This window comes from Bombyx mandarina, chromosome 07 (assembly GCF_030267445.1).
Source record: "Bombyx mandarina strain Sakado chromosome 07, ASM3026744v2".
In the NCBI taxonomy this organism is placed as follows: Eukaryota; Metazoa; Arthropoda; class Insecta; order Lepidoptera; family Bombycidae; genus Bombyx; species Bombyx mandarina.
In genome coordinates this window covers 4,245,694-4,272,235 of record NC_143214.1, presented here as the reverse complement: position 1 = coordinate 4,272,235, position 26,542 = coordinate 4,245,694, and the positions used below count along the sequence as shown (strand labels likewise).

At 36.7% G+C, this 26,542-nt stretch overlaps 1 protein-coding gene and 3 non-coding genes across 8 annotated transcripts in view; 2 read left to right on the top strand and 2 right to left on the bottom strand.

Moving 5' to 3' along the window:
* Positions 1 to 44: 44 nt before the first annotated feature.
* On the bottom strand, positions 45 to 116 carry TRNAA-UGC (transfer RNA alanine (anticodon UGC)). The gene has a single exon. It is a non-coding gene; the product is annotated as a tRNA-Ala (tRNA).
* A 988-nt stretch (positions 117 to 1,104) lies between these two features.
* TRNAA-UGC (transfer RNA alanine (anticodon UGC)) lies at positions 1,105 to 1,176 on the bottom strand. The gene has a single exon. It is a non-coding gene; the product is annotated as a tRNA-Ala (tRNA).
* A 2,735-nt stretch (positions 1,177 to 3,911) lies between these two features.
* Positions 3,912 to 3,983, top strand: TRNAA-UGC (transfer RNA alanine (anticodon UGC)). Its single transcript has one exon. It is a non-coding gene; the product is annotated as a tRNA-Ala (tRNA).
* Positions 3,984 to 11,644: 7,661 nt separating this feature from the next.
* Positions 11,645 to 26,542, top strand: part of trh (PAS domain-containing protein trachealess) — a 258,744-nt gene continuing 243,846 nt past the window's right edge. For 3 of the 5 annotated variants that reach the window (XM_089728623.1, XM_089728619.1, XM_089728624.1), the window contains exons 1-2: positions 11,645 to 11,993; positions 21,373 to 21,801. In XM_089728623.1, coding sequence (XP_089584749.1) covers positions 21,656 to 21,801 — 146 coding nt within the window. In that variant the 5' untranslated portion in view covers positions 11,645 to 11,993; positions 21,373 to 21,655. The remainder of the gene's footprint in view (positions 11,994 to 21,372; positions 21,802 to 26,542) is intronic. The other 2 variants (XM_089728622.1, XM_089728621.1) reach the window with 2 other exon arrangements.

The window sequence follows — 26,542 nt, the reverse complement described above, 5'->3', positions numbered from 1 at the left end:
GAAATTTTTAAATTGATTGGCTTTAGCTTTTGGAATTATAAAAATGGAGATGCTGGGGATCGAACCCAGGACCTTTCACATGCAAAGCGAACGCTCTACCACTGAGCTACATCCCCGTATAAGCTGACGAAAGTAAAAATTACAATATAACATTTTAATAGTTTATTCATTTTAAATTAATAAAATATATTTTATACTTTATTTATAAATTTCTCTGACATTACTTCCCGATTATGTTTCTATTACCTTTTATTTCTCGTCAGAGAATTATAAAATTGGATCTTCATTTTTTCAACTGTTATTGTTGTTGCTGAAGTCCTAGGGTACCCCGCTGGTACATAGGTCCCTCACAAGTTGTCTCCACTTGACCCGGTCTTGCGGTTGCTCCTTGACATTACTCCAAGCCATGCCGGCAGTCCTCATCATAGATAATACACATAAATTAGTTGTAGATAAGTAACTCAAGCACTCAACAAAAATGTTTACGGGCGTCGGCCACTAGATGGCTTCGCTTCGATTAGTTTTTCATTACTCCTGTAGATGGCAGTAACATATTACCTATCCTATATTTTATTTTTAATAACTGATTTTGTATATTATCAGATATGTACCACAAATGGATAAAATTTAATCAATTTGTCTATAACAAATAAAAACTTGTATGATTTATTATTTTTTTATTTTCTGTGTTTAGTTATACAATAATTAAATGCCTTAACTTTAACAACATACAAGTTTAGGGGCGTCTGCTACAAGACTTCGCTAGTATCGCAGTTTCAGGGCCCTGGTCCTCATGACGGTCTCCACGGTGCGTCGCCAAGTGTGTACAAGGCAACCAGGTCTTCTGCCATGCGGTTGCCAGTCAGTCATCATGCTAAATTTTTTCAAGTATCGCCATTGAACATTTATTTTTATTTGTAATTAGTTATTATGTGTCCATTTTAAAATACTATTCCCTAAAAAGCTATAAAAAAATTTAGATATCAATCTCAAACTAGAGAGAATTGGATGATGCTTGAAATATAGATATAAAGTAGAAAGAGATGTTCCGGCCTAGGTTTCACTAAAAATGCAAACTATTCAATTTGGCTTCTCTAAAAAACTTGGAGATGCTGGGGATCGAACCCAGGACCTTTCACATGCAAAGCGAACGCTCTACCACTGAGCTACATCCCCACTTATATTCATTGTTTTATATAGGCTTTGTATAAAAAAATAATGTGACAATTATACAAAATAATATCGAATCGATCATCATCAAGTAAACTAGTCTGATTAGTTGCAGTCTATGCAAGTGTTGTGTTCGTTCACACGGCCCGCATGCGCATAAACACCCCCCCAGGTCATCCGTTCCCACTTTCGAAGGATAGACGTCAGAGCACCATGTTACGTGAGGAATGTTGATTTGAAACTTAGCACCGATACGTCAGAACGGTATTTTAACAAGCGGTGCGATACGTTGACCCTATTATCGTGGTCGCCGCTAATTACGTATCCGACCGAGGGACAGGAAACGCAAAGCTGCCATCGCCCGAAACATGTCTTATTGAATCCCTCGGATTTACTCTCGGTACTTTTAGGTTCTTCACGCACCGGTCATCGTCCTCGTCAAACTCGTCATTTACGACGAGTCACGTCCGTTACATTAAGCGGGTCGCGATTCCGATCCGGTGGTAAATTCTGTAAAGCACTTGGCAGTCTAAGGCAGTTGCCAGTATTAGCAAACTCTCTCAGGATGAGCCCCGTGAGCTCACGTACTAGTCGTAGCGTAACTGGAATAGCCCTTAGCCCCCCCCCCCCCAGCCATCAGAGAATAGGTAGGGGAAAAACTAGTCTAAAGCCGCCCTAGTCTAATAATTAACATATTGAATTCATGTGAAACCTGTGTAAGGTCACAAGCTGCCACCTACTTTCTAAGTCTACTTACTACCATAATCTGTGCCATAATACTATCGGTGTACTGTAAAAACGGAGACCTAAGAACTCATGTCTCGAGGTGGGTGGCGGCATTTACGTCGTAGGTGTCTATGGGCTCCGATAATCACTTAACACCAGGTGAGACGTGAGCTAGTCCACCCATTTAAGCAATCAAATAAAAATACTACCAATCATTAAAATTATAATTTTTAAGGTTAGATTTTCATTACGCTATATTGTTCCTTTATTCTGAAAGTCATACATAAAAATTACTTAAGAACATATTTCCTTGGAAATATTGGTGTTTGGTAGTAGAATTCGAACACCGGCAAGGTCGCATCTCTCGATATACGGTAAATGCATCGGGCGTCTTATTCTTTCGGCCACGACGACTTTACGCGCGATCTCTAGAATCACTTTTCGAAATTTAGTTATAACTTAAATCGAATACCACTCGATCTTTTTGAGGTGTTTTCATATTATTTGGAACCGCTGCGTTCATCCACAGTGCGTTTCCAGAGGTCTTTTTTGCCACGTACCATCCGGCTATGGAATGAGCTCCCCTCCACGTTGTTTCCCGAGCACTATGAGATATGCTTTTTCAAACGAGGCTTGTGGAGAGTATTAAGCGGTAGGCAGCGGCTTGGCTCTGTCCCTGGCATTGCTGAACTCTGTGGGCGACGGTAACCACTCACCATCAGGTGGGCCGTATGCTCATCTGCCTACAAGGGCAACAACAACAAAAGTGATACATCAATACAGTAGAGAACTCCCAAGCTCTGCCGTAGAAATAAAAAAAGAGTGGTCGTGATAATGGATGAACGAGGTCGCGGACTGGTGCTTAGTGGTAACTGGAGTCAGTAGACTGAGATTTGAAACTTAACCTCGAAATCTCAATTTGCTGTTTGAAGTGTTACCTTCATACAGGCTATTTTTTCATCGTAAAATCGTTCCTAGTAGTCTAAGGGGCTATTCCAACTTCACGACGAAGGGCTCGACGAGTAAATTAACTCTCAGACACAGACCACTGAGTTTCTCGCCAGATCTTCTCAGTGAGTCGCGTTTCCGATCCGGTGGTAGATTCTGCGAAGCACGGCTCTTGCTAGGGTTCGTGTTAGCAACGTCATCAGGTTTGAGTCCTGTGAGCTCACCTACTAAAGTTAGGGTTATGCTGAAATAGCCCCTAGGGCTATCGGCTTAGGTAGGAGAAAAAAAAAAAACCAACTTCACGCGGACATGTAGGTGAGCTCACGGGCTCAACATGAGAGAATTGCTAACAGTAGCCCTAGTAAAAGCAGTGCTTCGCTGAATCTACTACCGGATCGGAAACGCGACCCACTGAGAAGATCCAGCGAGAAGCTCAAATTATAATAAAATTAAACGCTAATTTTTACTGGTGGTAGGACCTCTTGTGAGTCCGCATGGGTAGGTACCACCACCCTGCCTATTTCTGCCGTGAAGCAGTAATGCGTTTCGGTTTGAAGGGTGGGGCAGCCGCTGTAACTAAACTGAGACCTCAGAACTTGTATCTCAAGGTGGGTGGCGCACTTACGTTGTAGATGTCTATGGGCTTCAGTAGCCCCTTAACACCAGGGCTGTGAGCTCGTCCACCCTTCAAAGCAAGAAAAATAAAAAGAATATTCATTTTACAAGCCTGTAGTTTATTTATACATCCAGCGTTAAAATAATTTGGTGTGCTTTTTCGAACTCGAATCTACCACAAATTCCCAATACACTTTCTAGACTATTCTTCGAAGAAAACGTATTTTCAGTTCGTTTAAAATAGTAATTAAATTTATAGTTGAAACTTAAAAGATCGTTTCATTTTGTTTGATATTTAAGTCAATGTCACCTTATGTTTTCATTCTTAATGAAGTATTCATTTCTAATTACTAAACAGCTGTCATGATGCCACGTAATTATAACTATTTATTCGTAAGTTTGTACAAATGTTATGTTTTTTTTGCTTAACTTTTTTTACTGTAATGGCATAAGGGGATGTAGCTCAGTGGTAGAGCGTTCGCTTTGCATGTGAAAGGCCCTGGGTTCGATCCCCAGCATCTCCAATTGAGTTTTTTCATTTTATTTCTGTGCGATCTAATGATTTAAGTTACCAGAGTCAGAGAAAATGCTGCCAACCAACATTGAATTGTAAAGCAATAATTCGTCCATTCTGACGTATTTCCAATCCGTGACCCAAATAGACTGGCAACACCATTGGCTCTAATACATTTTTTATGCAAACAGGCACTAGGTCTTCCGTTAACATAACGAGTGTCGTCAATTCATCCGCCCATGTGTGATATTTTATAGCTTTTGTTTATATATAAAAAAAAAGGTTTCCAAGAAAAACACCTAACATATTTAGGCTCAATTTCCTATTTATGAGCGTCACGTTATAGTCTAAGAAAGAAGTACTTCTTTTTCTCCACCTGATCCCACTAGGTGGGGGTGGCACAGAGAATTTTCCTATTTCATTCTCTTCTATCAGCCGTCAGTCATCTCAACACTCAATTCTCTCTCTCTCTCATATCGTCATTCACATACTCCATCCATGCCCTCTTCGGTCGACCTTTTCCCCCTCTACCTTGCACTACCATTTCCATACATCTCCTAGTCACATGCATTTTCTCTCTACGCATCACATGTCCATACTACGCTAACGCAAAATCAAGCTGTCAATCAAGAGAACAACTGGACCGATTTGGCTAATTTTGGTCTTGAATTATTTGTGGAAGTCCGGAGAAGGTTTAAAAGGTAAATAAATATGAAAATGCTCTGAATTAAATAAAAATAACAATTTTGTTTTGCCTTTGATGTGTCCCCCGTCGGACGGATTCCTTTTGTTTGTTTTAAGTTTATTTTATACAAAAGTTTAGGTCTTTTATTTATCGATTGAGGCACTACGAAGTCTGCTGGGTCAGCTAGTAAATAATATTTTCTTTCCGGAGTGTAAGTACAAACCCAGCTTCTCCGACAAAATCGTGAAAAATACTTCAGAGTTATTTCAGGAACACCTTCGGCTATGAGTCGCGCAGGATCGATCGATATTTACGTGACTGGTGTACAAAGTCGACGCTACTTACGCTACCGACTGTACTTCGATTAGGGTTGTCCGTTTTTTTTTTTATGATGACGGAATTAAATTTTTTACGTACGCATTTGATGCTGCTGATCGACTTGGTGGTGCTGTAGTTAGCGCCCCTGACGGTTGCGTTGAGGGTCGCGGGTTCGGTTCCTACATCGGGCAATCGTTATATGATGAATAGGTTTGTTTGCTCTGTTTCTGGGTGTTTGTTGTCTATACATGTATATATTTAAAGGTATATAAGTATGTTTGTCAGTCTCTGGTACCCATAAGACAGGGAATTCTAAACAGGACCGGGCGACCGTATGTGAGTTGTTCCCAATTATGAATTATTATTATTATTAAAATTATATTATGATATGCAAAATAAAACTTTTTGGAACAAAGTTCCTTATGGAACGATGCGTAAGGGTACCCTAACCGGGAAAAAACGTCCGTAACGTAAGATTTTTATTAGTAATGCACACAGTATACGAAGTTTTGTTTATCATTCATTGATCACGATCTCAGAGGGTTGGTTTGCGCAATACACTAACTCTTATGCACACATCCGTGAATGAAGTGTACCACAATAAGTTCGCACGTTACCGAATGACCGTGGGTTGTTGCGAAACCTCCAGTTTTATTTTCTTTATACCTCGAATAGAATTTAAAATTAATATTTTTATAATAAGGAACTTCGTTCCTATCCGGTGTCCCACAACGCCGCACATATTTTTTTTATAATATAAATTAAAACAAGTTGATGCTCACCTGGTGAGAAGTAAGTGGGAATGGATATAATGCCTGTATCTGTCTTCACACCTTAATAAATTATTATTATTTGTTATCGAAATATCGCTAATCTTCAGAATATAACGTGTGTTAGCTCTAGCTTAGCTGTATAAATAGGCAAGGTACTGATAGTACTGCTAAATACGTCACGAAACAATCATCTGGTTTAAAAGGCCGGACGATCGACATATAATAGAATTGAAACATTAATCCCATATCTTAGAATTGTCTTAGGATAGGTGCGGGCTTTTACGTTACCCATGGGCCTTGGTAGCTACTTCTTACCGGTATACTGCTCAGTGGTAGTCATATTAAATGATAGAAGATCTTATATGATGGCAATCTGCTATACCGTCAATCACAAGACACTATTAAGCATTCCCAGCTACTTTCTGATACTATTTCTTGATTCTATAGTAGTGTGAATGCCTTTGTTTTCCTACCAAACGCCTACGCGTCTTCTCTTAATTTCTATGAACAATCGGTTCGACCTCAAATCTTAAGATGGGTGAATGTATATATGTTGCCATGTAAATGTTGTAGTCGTTGTGGCCTAACGGATAAGACGTCCGGTGCATTCGTGTTGAAGCGATGCACCGGTGTTCGAATCCCGCAGGCGGGTACCAATTTTTCAAATGAAATACGTACTCAACAAATGTTCACGATTGACTTCCACGGTGAAGGAATAACATCGTGTAATAAAAATGAAACCCGCAAAATTATAATTTGCGTAATTACTGGTGGTAGGACCTCTTGTGAGTCCGCGCGGGTGGGTACCACCACCCTGCCTATTTCTGCCGTGAAGCAGTAATGCGTTTCGGTTTGAAGGGTGGGGCAGCCGTCGTTACTATACTTGAGACCTTAGAACTTGTATCTCAAGGTGGGTGGCGCATTTACGTTGTGGATGTCTATGGGCTCCAGTAACCACTTAACATCAGGTGGGCTGTGAGCTCGTCCACCCATCTAAGCAATAAAAAAAAAAAAAAAAAAAAAAAAAAAAAAAAAAAAAAAAAAAAAAAAAAAAAAAATGAGCTTCAAGCTACTTAGCAAGTTAGTACTGGATGGATCGTGAGCTGGTCACAGTAAAAAAAACCTGAAAACGCTTTGGTGTCTTAAAATAAATCACTTAAAAGAGAAACTATATAGTTAAAATCTACCTTGAGCACGCAAAAAAAATATATGTATTTTGTACTGAGTTCCGAAAAAGAATAGATTATCTTTGTGAAAATTATAAATACATTTTAAAATTCTGAAGACAGCAACCCTATTTTGTAGCTGTAACACAGGAAATAGGGTTGCCGCGAATAATTTTAAATACGCTTTAGATTATAATATGAAAATATATTTGGAAAGTTTGTGGTAAAATAGGTGGTCTCTACAAGTGGTCTCTACCATATTACCTAGTGTCATTGGTGGGATAGCACGTCGAATCTGAAGTAGATACTTAGTGTGGCTGTGTCGCTGACATTATCTGAACTTATTAGAGGCGGTATTCCCTTACGATCAGCTGATAGGCATATACTGGGCGCACTACATCTTCCAAAGGCCAACTGGTAACGGATTCAACATGCTAGATGGAACTCAAGATTTTGCCTTTTTTTTTTTTTATTGCTTAGATGGGTGGACGAACTCCCAGCCCACCTGGTGTTAAGTGGTTGGTTAATGGAGCCCATAGACATCTACAACGTAAATGCGCCACCCACCTTGAGATATAAGTTCGAAGGTCTCAAGTATAGTTACAACGGCTGCCCTACCCTTCAAACCGAAACGTACGACTGCTTTACGGCAGAAATAGGCAGGGCGGTGGTACCTACCCGTGCGGACTCACAAGAGGTCCTCTCTCGTCTAACACAACTAACTCGGGCGAATTACTGGGAAAACTGAAAAGTGCTCTATAATATAGATCTATATCTCTCTGTAATATAATATAGAGTCTATATAGTACTATTTAGTTTTAGCTCCTGTTTAAGGTATAAGTCCACTCGGGCAGATACCATTCTTCTTCTCCTTCGTCGCTTTCTTCATTACTGAAGGTCGTGTTCCTGAAAAATTACCGTGACCTGTCTCGTGAGCTGTTTCCATCTCGTCCGGTCCTCAGCTTCTCGAATGGCGGTTGCGACTGGCAGCCCAGTTAGGGCGGTTATTTGATCACACCGGTGGCTGGGTGATCGGCCGCGGGGTCTCTTTCCTTCTACTTTGCCCATCACAATCACTTTATCCAAGTTATCTGAGTGTCGGCGGGCAATGTGACCGAAGTAGCTGAGGATCCTCTGGTAACAGATTGTTGAGAGCCTGACTCAGATGCGAAGCTGATACCATTACAGATACCAGATTGCAGATACCATTACCATGCCCATTTATGTCGCAAAGCAGTCTCGGATTCAGTCTTGAGGGTTGGGAAAACCGTTAGATACAATTGAGGCTTCGTCGTTGCTTCAACTTACTAGCAGCTTTCGCGTTGTCATGTTTATGAGCTCTAATAACCACTTAACACCAGGTCGTAGCTTCACGAGTACGAGATTACGCGGTAGGCAGCGGGCTGGCTCTGCCCCTGGCATTGCTGAAGTCCATGGGCGACGGTAACCACTCACCATCAGGTGGGCCGTATGCTCGTCTACAAGGGCAATAAAAAAACAGATTATCTATGAAACCATTGAGGTACCTTTAAAGTACTCAATGATTTCTCTGTAAAGTTTTTCGCTCACAAAGCCTTTCAGTGAAGTACTTTTCCTGTATTCATTTCGACCCCTGCTTAATCGATCGCCGAGAACGCAAGCTGAATCCTAAATGTCTTTATTTAACAAGCTGTATTTTGCTATTTGATTGGAACTTATTGCCTAGTATTAAGGTTGATTTTATGTATACGCATAACGTTTGTAAGTTGGTCACGGTCATGGTCTCCTGAAGGCCAGTCAAGGACAGCTGTGATATTATTTAAGACGGATATGTAAAAATAAATAATTGATGATCTGTTTTATTTTTAATCATGATGATTAAATATGAACCAATTTTTATTGTGGGTATTTTTCATGTGTTCATTTTGTGGTATGTAAAGAATGTGTTTAGTAAATATAATTTATAAAATGAATTTATTTTAGAATATTACGTGAACTAAAATTTTCTTGTGAAACTAAATATATCTAATAATCAGCTTTTTTTATAAAAAAAAGTTGTATAGATCATAGTAAATTTTAGTGTTTAAAACGTATTTAGGTTATATAAAAATTATTAAATTGGGAAAATTACATTAACCTAAACCTTTTCCTTGCTTAAAGACAAAGCTGTAAGAAATAATCAAAGTTTAATCACGCGATTATTTTAATCATTCGAAATAGTTCTGGGAATATTTTACACTTTTTCTAGTTACGTTCTGCTGAATCAACGTTTTGAAATGGACGTACAAGTAGACAGCAAAAAATAAAGCGAAATATTTTTTTTATTTCAAAAGGAATGAGAAAATTTAATCACGTTTGATTAAAATAAATCATCAAACTTTAATCACTCTCGTAGCTCGTACGTCGTAGCCGCTCTACGATCGTAAAGCATATTGTAATATGGTATTAAACTACTTTATCTTTATCGCTTCGAGTACGCCTACACGCCTGATAATGGCCACGCCTTTCAAACGCGCCGCCACCCAATCGCGCCGTGGGAAAACGAAGCTCAAAAGTCGGAGCCGACTTATATCCGTTCCTTTCGCACTCATGAATGCACATTCCAGTATTCTGTTTAATATTTAAAAAAAAAAAATTTTGTTCGTATCTTAATTCGAATCGAAGAATATCTCGTGTTGGTTCAATTTAGTAAAATTAGATATCTTTGCTAAGTTTGTGTTTTTAAGTTTTTTTTTTTAAGTGTGTGCCTCGGTTGGCAAATTATGGAAAACATCTGTCAAGGCTTTAATAAGCAAGAATTCCACATGACCACGACTGCTCTGCCAAGAGCAACCGATTATCATGATGATGTTAAGTTTGTTGGAATTTTGATATGAAATTTTGAATACGTCGCGTTGAGTCGTATTAGGTGTGAAGTTTTTGACCTTGAAAACCAGCAGCTGGCAAATTTGAATGTCCAGTGCACAATTAGCTTTCACCTATATCCTGTGGTACACTTTTACTAAGCATCGTGGTGGATATAATGTGGATGTGTTCTGTGAAATAGAAAAATCTATTTACATAATTATAATTATCCAATTATGTTCGTATTTTTTTATTTAAATGTTCATCCATGTGACGTCATCAACAAAGTGTCGTTTTTGAAACGGAGAATGCTTTTTGAACAAAAAAATTTTTTTTTTTACATTCAAGAATTTTTCATAAAAATTCTCAAGTTGCATAATGACTGATGATATGATTTGCAAATCCAACTGTCGGTAAGTGACCTCGTCCATAATAGTACTGCCGTGAAGCAGTAATGCGATTGATTCAAGGATAGGAGAGAAGCACCATAAAGTGAGTGTTCTACGTACTTAATGTTTAATTCAAAATTTTCAAAAAGTTACTTTATAAACATGACCCTCCTTCTGGAAAAGTCGGGAAAAAACATAGAATTCAAATACTAAATCATGCTTTCAACGTTTTAAGATGATGAGAAATTATCCAATATAACATAGCCTGTTTGTCACTATATGTTCTTAGTTAGCGGAGATCAAGTTATTCTGGGTCGGACCCTGACGTGCGGGAGTTTTGAATCTTCGTGGTGAGTTTGGTAAGTCAGAAAATGAATGCTTGGACACGAATATGCCAAAGAAAAGGGGTGACAAATACACAAACAACAACAATATCCTGTGCCCTTTACGAAAAAAAAAATTAATGCCACTACGTAAAATTAAATTTGTTCATAAATGGCAGTGGAAAAAAAACGCATTTACCATGAGAATTATAGTTTTCTTTCGAAACTAACTAGATTAGGTAAAATATTACCAAAACAAAATATCTGAGAAAGATCGTGAAAAGAGAATTTTAAGTTCATATTTTATGTTATGAATATTTATGAAAATATACTTCAACTTATTTATTTAACTACTTAAGTTTCGGTTCCCAATTAGTCACTTGCAAATAAAACTAATTAACATCAAGTCAATGGGTAAAGATAGTATATTTCTTATAAAAAAAACTACATTAGATGAAGATATATTGAAAAAAATATGCAAAAGTAAGTTAAGTAGATAATTGAGAAAAATTCTAAAGTGTCAATCAACTCTGACAACGTATTTAAGAGAACCGTTACGATCTTAGTCATACTGCTATTTCAGTGCAATTAACTTAACCATTCATGAGACCTTCAACTACATGTGGTTCTTCATCTCGATCACATGAGTTTAATAGTGCTGAAGGAGGCGAGGAAGGTCAAGTTTCGTTAGCCATGTATGTGACAGTTAAGGTTTTGAGGTTATGTCACAGCTTAGAATTTTAATCGTGGGAATATCTGTCATTTTCCGAGCACGTAATGGTATGTGAAATGAGGGCTCGTTATTTATTTAGGCTGTGAATTTATGCTAGTTTAAATTGTATGAAGCCTCAATTATTTTTATAACATATTATTTTTCTAATTTTAATAGATTTTTGTACACTTAAAAATGACAAATAATTCGATGTAGGTTAGTTAAGATATTCTGTACATGTTTGTAAAAATGTTCACACCGTGCGACTGAGTAATAAAAATCGTGCGTAATTAGGGCACACCCCCAAAGCGGGACCGTGTACGTGACACGGACCGGCATCACGTAAACGTAACCCAATTACACGGGACGTGATGTACGGGAATCCGACAGCCGGTCTCGCTGGCTGCTCGCTATTTCGTATGCTCGCCGTATGGCCAGGCCGGTTCGACGCACACATCCACGCGGTATAGTTTTGATACCAGATCCTCTCAATGACCGCTGGACCGACAGACTCGGCACACGTGTCCTCGTTACGATTTCACCGAAACGCATGTAAATAGTGGAACGTGCGCGCGTTTCGGAACTCGTGCGCGCGGGAAAATTTTTTGACAGTTGACGTGCGCTATTTTTTGTGGCAGTGACTCCGCGGGCCGTTCCAGATTCAAATTACGATTGTGCTCGAAATACATACAAAGTGAGACATTGTGCTAATAAATATTTAAACAAAAATAGTGATTTCACCGGGAAACCTAAAAAGGTTTATAGATATGAATGAAAAAAGTTTTAATGTGAATAAAAAATTTTATACAAGAATTCATTTATAATAAAGCTGTAGGTACTTCTAGCGATTTATTTTTGGTTCGCTTGTTTATATTATACGTATGCAAAAAAGAAAATAAAGTATTTACTAATTTTCGCAATGAAATTTTTTATATTCTATTCGATTTTTTTCCACAAATGTAAATGTTTAAATACATAATTATCAGTCCGACAAAATTGTTACGTTTTTCTAAATTAATGCTCATTTCTGTTAGAAGGCTGTTCTAAAATAACCATAGCTTTACCGACATCATAAAATCTTTAAAAACGTCAAATTCTTGCGCGTTTTAAACAAGATCAAACAAATTTATTAGTTAACAAACAACTAAAACCTGTAGTCCCTTGAGGTTAACACAACATTAACGTAATGTTTTAGAGTTGTACAAACACAGACTAATAGGTGCCGATTTGACGGACGAAAATAAATGATCAACATGCGTACACGCATTTGTCGTAATATGGAAATAATAATCTTGATGTTAATTTTGAGTCATATCGATTGTTAATCATTGAACGAATAGTTTTGATCCCTATGCTTTTTTTACTTTTTTTTGTGTTCTAAGAAAACAAAGGATATGAAATTTAGTAATTGGATAAAACGGTATTGTCTGTGAAAAAAAACGGTAGCAGTAATGCTTTTGCAATCGCGATAATTAAGAAAGGGAATCATTTAATGACAATAATAAACGTAAAGATAAAACCGTAAAATATCTTTAAGTTTATTGTTGTAATTGTATCGAAAGAACTACGAATAAGAAATTTAACGATATTTGATATTATTATGTTTTGTTTGCACAATAGTATACAATAGAAGAATATTTTTCGATTAATAACCGAAATTGACTCTTAATTACTGAAGACTTAGATTCATTTTATGTAATAAATTTTCTCTTTTGTCATTGGTTTTTAGAAAAAAAAACTGAATATATCAATAGATTTTTTATTGATGACATAAAATACGAGAAAATTAACTGCTTTATTTTATTACTATTAATTCAGGAATTTAACAGTTAGAAACTAGGTTTTTTACTTATTATATAGAGAGTCGGATATATTGGCGTACGGGACAATCTCTAATGAATGAAAACATGATATTTACATGTTCATTCTCTATGCATACTTAATACATTCATCCGACTGTGACTCTGCTGTTGGTACTTATAATTTACGATTGGTGACGCACTTTTGGGTTAAAGACGTATCTCATACAATTAGCTTTATCGAGTTTTAGGATAACCGACAAATCGTGAGGTATTTTATTTTTTATTTTTTTTATTGCTTAGATGGGTGGACGAGCTCACAGCCCTCTACAAAGGAAATGCGCCACCCACCTTGAGATATAAGTTTTAAGGTCTCAGTATAGTTACAACGGCTGCCCCACCCTTCAAACCGAAACGCGTTCCTGCTTCACGGCAGAAATAGGCAGGGCGCTGGTACCTACCCATCCGGACCTACCACCCAGTCCTACCACCAGTAATTACGCAAATAATAATTTTGCGGGTTTGATTTTTATTACACGATGTTATTCCTTCACCGTGGAAGTCAATCGTGAACATTTGTTAAGTACGTATTTCATTAGAAAAATTGGCATCCGCCTGTGGGATTCGAACACCGGTGCATCGCTAGATACGAATGCACCGGACGTCTTATCCTTTAGGCCACGACGCAAATAGCAATTACACCGATATGAATAGCATTATTATTATTGTAACCAAAAAAATACACTATGCTGTTTGTTCGTCGTTCCTGCAGGAAGCCCAGCAACGGATCTGCCGCGGAGTATTGTAGGATAGCCGTTGTACTGTAGAACTGAGGCTTAGAACTGATTTCTCATGGCGGGTTTCGGCATTTATATTATTTTTATATTTATATTAGCTTCGGTAACCTTAATATCAGGTAGGTCCACTGAGTTTCTCGTCGGATCTTCTCAGTGGGTCGCGATTCCGATCCGGTGGTAGATTCATCGAAGTACTGCTCTTGCTAGGGCTATTGTTAGCAAATTCTCTTAACTTGAATCTGTGAGTTCACCTACCCGTCTGGACGTAGCTGGAATAACCCTTTAGGCTAGCAGCTAATAGGTAGGAAAAAAACTAGGTAGGTTGTTTGTTCGTTAAATTTTCGAGATTTTTTTTTCCTACCTAAGCTGATAGCCTTGAGAGGCTATTTCAGCGTAACCGTGGCTAGTAGGTGAGCTCACGGGGCTCAAACCTGACGACGTTGCTAACACGAACCCTAGCAAGAGCTGTGCTTCGCAGAATCTACCACCGGATCGGAAACGCGACCCACTGAGAAGATCCGGCGAGAAACTCAGTGGGCTATGTCTGAGGGTTAATTTACTCGTCGAGCCCTTCGTCGCAAGCGACGGGTTCGACGAGAACGGTGACCGGTGCTTGAGCTACCTAAAAGCACCGTTAGTGGATCGGGAGGAGTCGAGATAAATAAAAAAGGATTTATTTATATCTTTTATCTGGAAAAGAGACACGTGGTACATTTTTCTTAAATTATACTTTCAATACAGGTGAATCTACAGGTCACATCTAGTCTTATTTATGACTGAAAAAATAAATACAATTTATTCAAGTCACAGTCCAAAGTGGAACCTATTATGTACTCTTAAATTATAGTGTAGGTACACACGTTTCAATGTTCGTTAACTAATTAATTCAAATCCAGTCTAATGGGTCGACTAAGTTGTAATTTAAGAGCTAACTAGAGAACCTTGTAATGTGGATAATTGTTCGTAGGTACATTATAAGTTGATCGAGGCCAATCAAATTAATTTTGACGTTTGTAGTGTTAATATTTTATTCGGATTTCGCGAGACTTTGAATTATTTAAGATCACTTTTACGTTTTAGTTCACGCTTTTAATTTACAACTAGCTGACCCGGCAGACTTCGTAGTGCCTCAATCAATAAATAAAAGACCTAAACTTATCTATAAAATAAACTTAAAACAAACAAAAGGAATCCGTCCGACACATCAAAGGAAAAACAAAATTGTTATTGTTACTTAATTCCGAGCATTTTCATATTTATCTACCTTTTAAACCTTCTCTGGACTTCCACAAATAATTCAAGACCAAAATTAGCCAAATCGGTCCAGCCGTTCTCGAGTTTTAGCGAGACTAACGAACAGCAATTCATTTTTATACTTACCTATAGATAACGTGATATTGACTATATTCAAATATCGACAAATGTCCCTGTTAGTCGACAATTACACAAAAACTGTAAATTGTTCGAAACATCACCAATATAATAATAATAATAATTGTTAACAAATCACGCAAGGCCATCCAGCACCAAATTAGGATTCCCTGTGTTATAGGTACCAGAAACTGGTATAAATACTTACTTTTTAAATATATACATAAACACTCAGACAAAGTGTAAACAGACCTGTTCATCACACGAATGTTTGCCCAATGTGGGAATCGATTCCACGACCCTCGGCGCAATAGTCAGAAGGTCAGGAGCGCTAAATACTACACCACCGAGTCAGTCAATAATATGCATTTTAAATAGAAAACGCGACATTAAGCTGTAGGTGTAGTTTTAATGTTGTTGAATTACTTACGGCGTATGAGTAGATTTGTTGTTAAATTATAATATTTTTTAAGTCATGACTGAAAAAGGTTTAAGCAAGCCACCCCTCCATACCAGTGTCGGTGTGCTTAGTGCCAGTTTTTTAACGTTATAGGTAGCGTTTTTTTTTCCTACCTAAGCTGATAGCCTTGAGAGTCTATATCAGCGGAACCTTAACTAGTAGGTGAGCTCACGGGGCTCATACCTGACGACGATGCTAACACGAACCCTAGCAAGAGCCGTGCTTCGCAGAATCTACCACCGGATCGGAAACGCGACCCACTGAGAAGATCCGGCGAGAAACTCAGTGGGCTGTGTCTGAGGGTTAATTTATTCGTCGAGCCCTTCGTCGCAAGCGACGGGTTCGACGAGAACGGTGACCGGTGCTTGAGGGTCGGTAGCGTAAAAGTTAACGCAAATTTATATGGAATTGGAACATTAGCTTACGTTTGCCACTAGGGGCGTTGATTCAACTCCATTCAAATTTGAGTTAACTTTTACGCTATCGAGAACGTTAAAAACTCGCTCTAAGCACACTGTATGTTTACCGACGCTTATAGAATATAGTGAATGGGCAGATCTGTTCACGGTCCGACTAGCGTTTAACGGGGTCTACGGACGTCAGCGCGATTCTCTTTTTTTTTTTGCTTAGCTAGGTGAACGAGCGCACATCTCACCTAGTTTTAAGTGGTCACCGGAGCCTATACACATCAACAACGCAAATACCACCACACATCCAGAAGACATTACTTCTAAGACAGTTTTTACAGTACAACGGCTGCCTCACCTTTTAAACCGAAATGAGTTACTGTTTCACGGCAGATGCCGGATAGCGGCACCTATTCTTGCGGACTTACAAGACGTCCTACCACTAGTAAAAAAACTTCCGATGCAATATTCAAGTCTCAGTGGTTACAGTAGAAAGGTTATCCGAATATTCCAACCCGAACATATGATTGTATTGCAACATAAATAAAAAAAACCCTAGTAGTGTGAGGGCTTAAGTTATGAGATTTATTTGTTTTCAACATTACTTTTTTTCCTTTTTTTTGTTTTCAACATTATTATTTTTTACTTTTTGAAGTCGTCGTGGCCTAAAGGATAAAACGTCCGGTGCATTCGTGCTGAGCGATGCACCGGTGTTCGAATCTCAGGCGGGTACCAATTTTTGTAATGAATTACGTACTCAATAAATGTTCGTGATTGACTTCCACGATGAAGGAATAACATCGTGTAATAAAAATCAAACCCGCAAAATTATAATTTTCGTAATTACTGGTGGTAGGACCTCTTGTGGGGCAGCCGTTGTAACTATACTTGAGACCTTAGAACTTATATTTCAAGGTGGGGGGCGCATTTACGTCGTAGATGTCTATGGGCTCCGGTAACCACTTAACACTTAAGCAATAAATAAATAAAACCTCTAACGACAATATTATACTTTTATAAATTCGCTCTAATATCGTGAACAGTATTAACAGGATAAAAATTTTAAAAGTATAAGATTAATGATTAGTTCCTTTTGCTAATTAAGCGTCCATTTTTAGTTTTTTTATCTGTATTTATTATTATTAATACTTTTATAAACACGATCTAGGCTGTCGTTTGTGTATTTAGTCGAAGGGGAGTTATGTAGAAAGATGTTATATAGGTAGCTGACATCATTGCTACTATGGACAGATAAAGGTAGCAGTAGGAGATAGGGCGCATACTAATGTATACTGATTGGTAAAAGCATTATAATCCGATGCCATGTTTAGTAATTTTTAATAGTATTCATAGCTTAGAGCAATCTGGCTTCAAAATAAATATCAATGCCGATAAAATGCCGATAATTTAGTAAGAATAATTATCCGAATGCCAAAGGAGAGTAATGTCTTTTTATGCCACAATGTCTAATTCATCTCCTTTTCTATTGATTTCCTACAGAAGTAGCCTTACCTGAAGGTATTACGGGTGGTAGGACCTCTTGTGAGGTACCACCGCCCTGCCTATTTCTGCCGCGAAGCAGTAATGTGCTTCGGTTTGAAGGGTGGGGCAGCCGTTGTAACTATACTGAGATCTTAGAACTTGTATCTCAAGGTGGGTGGCGCATTTACGTTGTAGATGTCCATGGGCTCCAGTAACCACTTAACACCAGGTGGGCTGTGAGATCGTCCACCCATATAAGCAATAAAAAATATATAACAAAAAGGTAGAATTACCGTTTGCCATAGACATTGCCAGGATCACTGGGCTGTTTATTGCTCAGGACTCTTCACAAACTTCATTTGAAGAAGGACATATCCTAGAACTCTTAAAAGACCGCGAATTTATTTATAGAGTCGGATAGTACGTGGCAAAGAAGATTTTTAGACACGGTCTTAATACCGAATACTCCTTATGATCGTTTGGCATCGATGCTAGTAATAGACATGAACTTTTTGTATCACACGTTATAACCACTATTTGATTATTAAGCTACGTTAAATGCGGAGAGTTATTAGTTAAAACATACAAAATTTAACGCGCTTAAGTGAAACGAGTTTACAGTTTGGTGCAATATCAAACATTTGTTGATCGTTTCCAGAAAACTACGTTCTGAGTGTGAGCTCTACATAGAGACAACGCGTTCCCATCGTAGAGTGCTTGGATAGGGTTATGCGGTAATGTGACAATTAAATTTTCAAAATATATTTTTTTAACGCCTGTCTGGTGTAGTGGTAAGTGACATGGTCACTACACAGGGGGGTCGCGTGTTCGAATCCCGCCAAGGGAAGATATTTGTATGATAAATATAAATGTATTTTCCAGGGTTATGGATGTCTATTAAATATATGTATGTGTATAATAAAAATCTTACATTTATATCCGTTATCTGGTACCTGTAACACAAGTTCTTTACGAACTTATCACGGAACCAGTTAACGTGGCGTGATTGTTAGTAAATATTTATTTATTTATTTATTTATATATAATATTAGTTCACGTTACTCGAAACGAATAGAAATAATAACAATATTGATTTGGTCAATGCGAGTTTTTCATAGACACTGGTCACTGGTCAATACACCCGGCGCCTTATCCTTTAAGCAACAACAAATCTATATATTAATACGTGCAGCAAAAACTTTGTACCCCTTTTTATGAAAATTGCGCGGACGGAGAAGTATGAAATTTCTCGCACTTATAGAGAATACTAGCGACCCGCCCTCGCTTCGCTTCGGAAACATTAAAAAACACAAGAAACAAAAAATATAAAATAAATAAAAAAAGTAGCCTATGTTCATCAGGGACAATGTCGGCTTCTAATGGAAAAAGAATTTTTCAAATCGGTCCAGTAGTTTCGGAGCCTATTCGAAACAAACAAACAAACAAATCTTTCCTCTTTATAATATTAGTATAGATAGAGAAGGAGTGCACAATGCTAATATTTTTTTAAAATAATGCATAAAAGATACTTTAAATCAATAAAGAAAACATTACACACACTACCATGTATTTGACACAACACATACATAAAAATATATTCTTTGTTCACTGTCAATTGAGAAACTTTTATTATTGTTTAAAGTCTGTGGTCGAATTGAAAATAGTTTAATATTGTTTGTCTTTAATGTTATTGCTCTATAGTGCAGTTTTGGCGAATACTGTGATTATATTATCGAAATATAATAGTGTTTGACAATAGAACCATAATAGTGTTTAAACTTATAATTTCAATTAATTATAGCCGAATCTCGACTACTGCGGGGCCACTAGTTCATGAATAATTGACAAGACAAGACTGCAGCTATGTAGGAACGGAGAGATGTTGCCGGGGTCATTTATCCATGTCCCCTGATGAGTAGTAGAAGGACAGAAAATCGTCAGTGTAGGATTATATAAGTAGTAAACTCAAACTCTATTAGGTGAGTTGCATTAGTAATTCCTGTTTTTGAGTAGCCGTACCCAGTCATAGCCTTTATCTCATAATTTCATCTGTTTACTGGTTTTTTTTAAATGCTTATATGTGTGCACGAGCTCACAGTCCACCTGGTGTTTAGTGGTTACTGGAGGCCATAGACATATACAACGTATGTGCTGATACCCACCTTGAGATATGAGTTCTAAGGTCTCAGTATAGTTACAACGGCTGCCTCACCCTTCAAATCGAAACGCATTACTGCTTCACGGCAGAAATGGGCGGTGTGTTGGTGCGGACTCACAAGAGGTTCTACAACCAGTATATATGGTTGATTGTACTATTATCAAATTTGTTGACATGTTGAGTTTGACACTAAATAGAGATTTTTTTTAATTTTGCGTACTTTATTTACAATTAATTTCAAAACAGATTTTACATATTATCATATAGTATTAATATAGTAGTTTATCGATCGTCCGTGTTCACGGTAACTGTAAAATATTTGGAAATAATATAGTGATATTAATAAACGCGAGATTAATCAGTAAAAATATCTATAATTATTTTTACGATCGAATGCCGAAGAAAATACAGAATATATAATAGTATGTATAATAATATAGTATAGCTTCTTGCCTCTTCAGTAAACAAGTTCTCCTTGGTCCATTTCATTTTTTTTGTATTATTTGAATATATAATATATAGCATATATCTTGACTCAATCTAACTTTTCTATAAATCACGTATTTTATGGATCAACAGCACTGAAGTATAAAACCTACTCATTATGACTGGATATCACTAATAAACAGGTCAATAATTATGTAAGACAGCTCATAATATTAAAATAAAGGTCTATGATCAACATGGTAAATATATTATAATTCAATTTGACAGTTGACGACAAACTTTATGCATGTTTCAGATTGTTCAAATTTTTTTTATAAATATTTAGCCATTATTTTGTATGGTGCCGCTTCTCGTACAATAATCACAGAAATTCAAAACCAGTTTCCATCAGATGCAAAGAGTGAATGAAAAAAAAACGAAGAACAAAAATAGTACGTCATAAATTTAAAATGGGGTGAAACCAAACTCTATTCTGTTGTGTGTATTTAAAATTCACAATTCTTCAATAAACGTTCCATTGTTTTTATATATGTATAAATAAATAAATAAATATTTACTAACAATCACGCCACGTAAACTGGTCCCGTGATAAGTTCGTAAAGAACTTGTGTTACAGGTACCAGATAACGGAAATAAATGTAAGATTTTTATTATACACATACATATATTTAATATACATCCATAACCCTGGAAAAGACTTTTATATTTATCATACAAATATCTCCCCTTGGCGGGACTCGAACCCGCGACCCCTTTGTGTAGTGACCATGTCACTTACCACTACACCAGACGGCCGTCTAAATAATAAATGTAATAAAAATGAATACATAATGCATAGAGCCATCGAAGTCATACGTTTGATTAAACACTAGGCCGTTATGATAATACTCGTACTAATAGTTAACATATTAATCGCATTTTAATGTGTAAATATGGGGTTTACATTAGGAATACGTGCAGTACGTTGGAATTTAAGCACAAAGGGTTTTTGCTCTAAGAGTCAGTTAAAGGTTTGGAAGGCAATCTTTTTTGCTCGTAATTTCCAAAAAAAATGAACAAAGTCTATGTTTGTCATTTTCTTTTTTTGCTCATTAACATTTTTCAAGTATTCATGATTGATAGAATTTTATTTGTTTTGAACAAATGTTTCTTTAAGCAAAATAAATCTGATTAAATCTATTTATTCTTTTTTTTATAATGAGTAAATATGATTAGAGTTTGAAATATTATTTGGTACATTAAAATGTGATGATAAAGAATTATAAAGTTATCTTCTTCTGTTCTTCCAGTTTTACGAATTACCTAAGACGAGACTATCTCCATTCCATTTTGTATTCATCATCGAAATGCCCTCCGGTTCTGGTTCATAAATATTTGAACTGAAAATAATGTTGGAACTAAAGTGACATATATTTTAAAACGAACAAAATGAAATTATCACGTAGACGTTGCAATTAACAAGAAATCTTCGAAATGAAGAGGTGAAGTTTAACATTGACTAAGCAAATAATGAAACTGTGAAGTAAGTGGTATACGATTTGAAATTATATAAAACATGAGACAGTGAGTGCCATGGAGCATCCTGGTGGCTTTGCGTCATCTCCGTGGGCGGCCATGCTGGGACACGGCGTGCATGGCATGATGCAGCATGACTACACCCATGCGCATGCGTCTATGCCTATGGACCTGCACGTGCCACAACCATTCCCGTATTATCGGTGAGTGATAACTTTCAGCTTCTTTTTTTAAATTTAAAGTCAAAAGTTCTATATAAGTGACAATAAGGTAGGCAGCGGCTTGACTCTACCACCAGCATTGCTGAAGTCCATGGGCGACGGTAAGCACTCACTATCAGGCGGGCCGTATGCCCGTCTGCCTATAAGGGCAATAACAAAATTGGATTGATTTAAAAAAAAATAGACCGAAATCGATGAGGCTATTTAAGTTTAAGACAGGCTGTTAGCTCAGCTGCTTTTGATGACAGCAAAAACATAATGATACCATTAAGTTTTGGATACGTATCCAATCTCAAATCTTCTACTAGACTAGAAAAAATGTAGAACAATTTTCGAAATGTCGATTTTAAATTTCGAAAATAAAATCACTGAATTTTCACGGAAGCAATTCAAGTTGTACTTAAATTGTTAGTTTATTGACGTAGCTTACAAACGTTGAAAATAACATCACGATTGACCAAAATCAAAGCAATTAATGCTTAATTAACAATTATAACACCACCCGATCAGTTTAGCACATTAGCATGTTCTGTAAGGACCATTTTCCCTTAGCATCCTCGTTAAAAAGTTGTACAGTTCGATTATGGTTCGTTATTAAGGTTGGATGCTGCTGACTCGCGTGTTTTTGTACTCAATAAGATACAAGGCATAATGTTCCAACGTATGTAAGGACATCGGTATCAGATGGTTCTTATAAAGAATTCATTTTATATTTCTAATCAGAAGGAATAGATACAATCGTATCAAACAAGTATCATGTAGATTTTTCAGTGACTATGAAACAGTTTATTAAATAATTAAATTAATAAATAAATTCAAAGAATGACTAAGAAGACCATCTGTTTAAAAAAAAAAGTATATATACACATTTTATCTTTGTTATCAGGTATAAAGCTTATACTTTTGGAACATAACGTGACCGTCAATAATATGTTTCAAAAACAAAACTTGCAGTAAAATGTCAAATAAACATTTCATAATTAGTTTTTCCAGAATCAGGACTGTTATAAGAAAAAAATATCTCTTCTCACAGCCTTTTATGCCCTAATACAAGATATCTGGCTTCCAAATAAAGAAACTAGCAAAAAGTATTTCCTTCTACATTTTCTTGTATTATTTCATTTCTATTATTATCTGTTGAAAGAAACATTAAATTCTAGAGTCAATTAACGAAACCTGTATAAGTTCATAACTAGACATAGGACAAAAAAATCGATATCCCTTTCAAATTATCTGGATTCGAATTGATTTGGTCTGTCTCCGTCTCGGCTAATGTCGTTCGCACTATAATCTTGCGCGTGCACATTGGAATTATCGATCAAAATGGCGGCGACCATGTCATTTGCCGCGTTCGATCGACGCCACAATTTTTGCCCAAAATTTAATTATAAAGATCTCGATATGCGGTTTACGATATGCGGTTTACGATCTTAGTTTTTTGAATGGCACGATTGCAAATTCTTTTTTCACGCTTGCTTTTGGTTTTACTAAAGTAAATGAACGGAAATGACGCATAAACATTTTGGTTCAGTTCGTGTAGGTTTTTATTGAATCATAATATTCTTATTTTTTCAATTTATGGACAGCTACTATAGAAATATGTTCTCAAAGTATTAAACATGTACATGAATGATTAACTTTTCTTGATTGACATTGTATTTTATCGAAAGAAAAAGATCAATAAATCACATTTTCGCGAAAATCGATTGCAAACAAAACGATCGATTTAATCATGGCATCGAATTAGAATTACAAAATCGGTTCTTATACTGACGTCTGTATTCGGTATTGAATTGAGAAACGTTTCATTAGTTCCTGGTGTCGATTGGTCCGGCCAGACTGTATTTTCTTAGCCCTTTTCTGTTTATCATCAATAATTAATGATCAAACCGAATTCCCCGGCCAAGATTCGACGGCATATCGAATTTTAAAAGCATCGGAAAGAAGGAATTTTGGAAACGAAACATTCTAGTTGGTTTCCAATTGGTTTTTTGCGTTAATTCCCTAATGGTCTGCATGAATTTACATATTAATGTGCGGTGTTTCTTTTAAATGCAATTTGTCTTTTGTATGGTGCCTTAAAGGAATTACAACTCCTACTATGGTTGTGAAGATACATCAATTAAGCATACCAATATTAAAATTTTGATTTAACAGCAAAACAACTATGTTGCTGACAGTTCGATCTTCCCAAATGACAGTTGGTAATAATTGGTATACAATACAACAGCTTAGTTCTTCGAAAACAATTAATGGAGTTTTTGCGTTCGTTCCCCGTGACCACACATTTGCAGTAATTTTAACCGAGCTAAATACACAGTACAACCGAATACGGACCGTAAAAGGCCTTGAGAAGACTCACAGCCGTCATAAATCGATGGTCGACTTAAAAAACCGCTCTATCTGCAATTGCCGCTTTAATTCCCCTCACTGTGCTTCGATCGTAAAATACGTCACAATTAGTCAGTTAAAGACTTGTTTTATTTATAGTAAAAAGTTTTTCGACTCTAACATATGGATCGAATTTCTTTCCAAATGAGGTCTTATATGTGTAGATAAAGGTAGTGTGCCACGTTGATTTTCGTTTTAATGCCAATTTGCAGAGTGAATCGATTACGTCGAACCTAATTATCGGTGTGGATATTTCGTAATTTGAATCGATAAAAAATCGATACGCGCCGAGAAGAGGTTATACCGGTCAGTTACTAACCACCGTCCACCCGGTATGGAGTTGCATGTGTTATTTTTATCTCTAGTCTCGATTAATGGCAATAAATGAGTTCTTGTTCGGTGCTTGAAATATATAGAGAAACAGAGATGTGAAGTATGTACTATTGAAGTTCTTTTTTTCAAAATTTATCTTCACCTTAAGACTTTGTTGCCCATATTAAAAGGATACTTGGTCAACGAGAAGTGCTCTATAGGCTTTGTGTGTGTGCGTGTGTGTGTGTGTGTGTGTGTGTTTTGTGTGTGGTGTGTGTGTGTGTGTGTGTGTTTTTATTTATTCATTTATTGCATAGATGAGTAGACATTCTCACCGACACCCACCTTGAGATTATGAGTTCTAAGGTCTCAGTATAGTTACAACTGCTACCCCACTCTTCAAACCGAAACGCATTACTGCTTCACGGCAGAAAATGGGCTGGGTGGTGGTACCTAACCGTGTAGACTCACAAGAGGTACCACCACTAGACAAATTTGTGTGAAAAAATATGGCAATATCTTTTGATCTAATTGACTGAACGTTTGTACTTTTGTGACTTTCTTCCACTGTAGACCTTAGTATTTGACACTAACTTCAACTTAATACCTTTTCCTTTACCCAAAATTGTTGAAGTGTTGACAGATAAGACTACAAATTTTTATTATATCAGCTCCATTTGAAATCTTTAAATCCGAATTATCAAATGAAAATCGTTTATAAATAAAAATATGTTTGTGTATATAGACATATAGATTTATAAATGTAGTCAATGCTGACAAATAAGTGTTTAATTTTTAAAGATCAGTTTTTTTATCTATGTTTATGCATACTATTGGTCCCGCAGTAATCGGAATTCGACTATAATTAATTGGAATTATAAGTTTGAACATTATTAGGATTCTATTGTCAAAGACTATTTATTATACTTTTATTATCACAGATTTCGCCAAGACTACACTATAGACAAATATTAATAAAGACAAATAATAATTAATCTATTCTCAATTTGACCACAGACTGTAAGCAATAAGAAAAGTTTGACAATAAACAAATAGTATGCATGCGTGTGTGTTTCAAATGCATGGTAGTGTGTGTAATGATTTTTTTTAATTGATTTAATGTACTTTTAACACATAATTTAAAAAAATATTAACATACTGCACTCCTTCTCTATATTCTCTATAAGTGTGGGAAATTTCACATTCCTCCGTTCGCGCAATTTTCGTAAAAAGGGGTACAAAGTTTTTGCTTCACGTATTAATATATAGATGAGTATGAAAATCCACGTAAAGCAAAATTAGAATTTGCGATTGTAAAAGTTGGCTGACTAAGAGCGCTAAGCAATGGGTGACGTAACAGGCTGAGCGCAGCAAAATAATGTACCTAGCTAAAATCGTGAGTTTAAATACAACTTCACTTAGCAAATAGCATCGTGAATTAAAATCAATGCTATAAATATGTGTGGATAAATACTGGTAGGTGTATTTGAAGTCGTCGTGGCCTAAATGATAAGACGTCCGGTGCATTCGCATGTAGCAATGCACCGGTGTTCGAATCTGCGGCGGGTACCAATTTTTCTAATGAAATACGTACTTAACAAATGTTCACGATTGACTTCCATGGTGAAGGAATAGCATCGTGTAATAAAAATCAAACCCGCAAAATTATAATTTGCGTAATTACTGGTGGTAGGAGTCCGCGCGGGTAGTTACCACCCTGCCTATTTCAGCCGTGAAGCAGTAATGCGTTTCGGTTTGAAGGGTGGGGCAGCCGTTGTAACTGTACTGAGACCTTAGAACTTATATTCCTTCTGCCCATTTCTATCGTGAAGTAGTTCTGTGTTTGATGGAGTGAGGCATTGGTTCAATACTCGAGACTTCAAAGTTGCTTATCATTAGGGAGGTCGTGCGCCGATTCACCTGCTGCATATATATAAGTTAATTAGTCTTATTTAACGATATGTAAAGTAGAAGATAATTGTTTGAGATTTCAATACTTACTAGGTATAGTAAATCAATT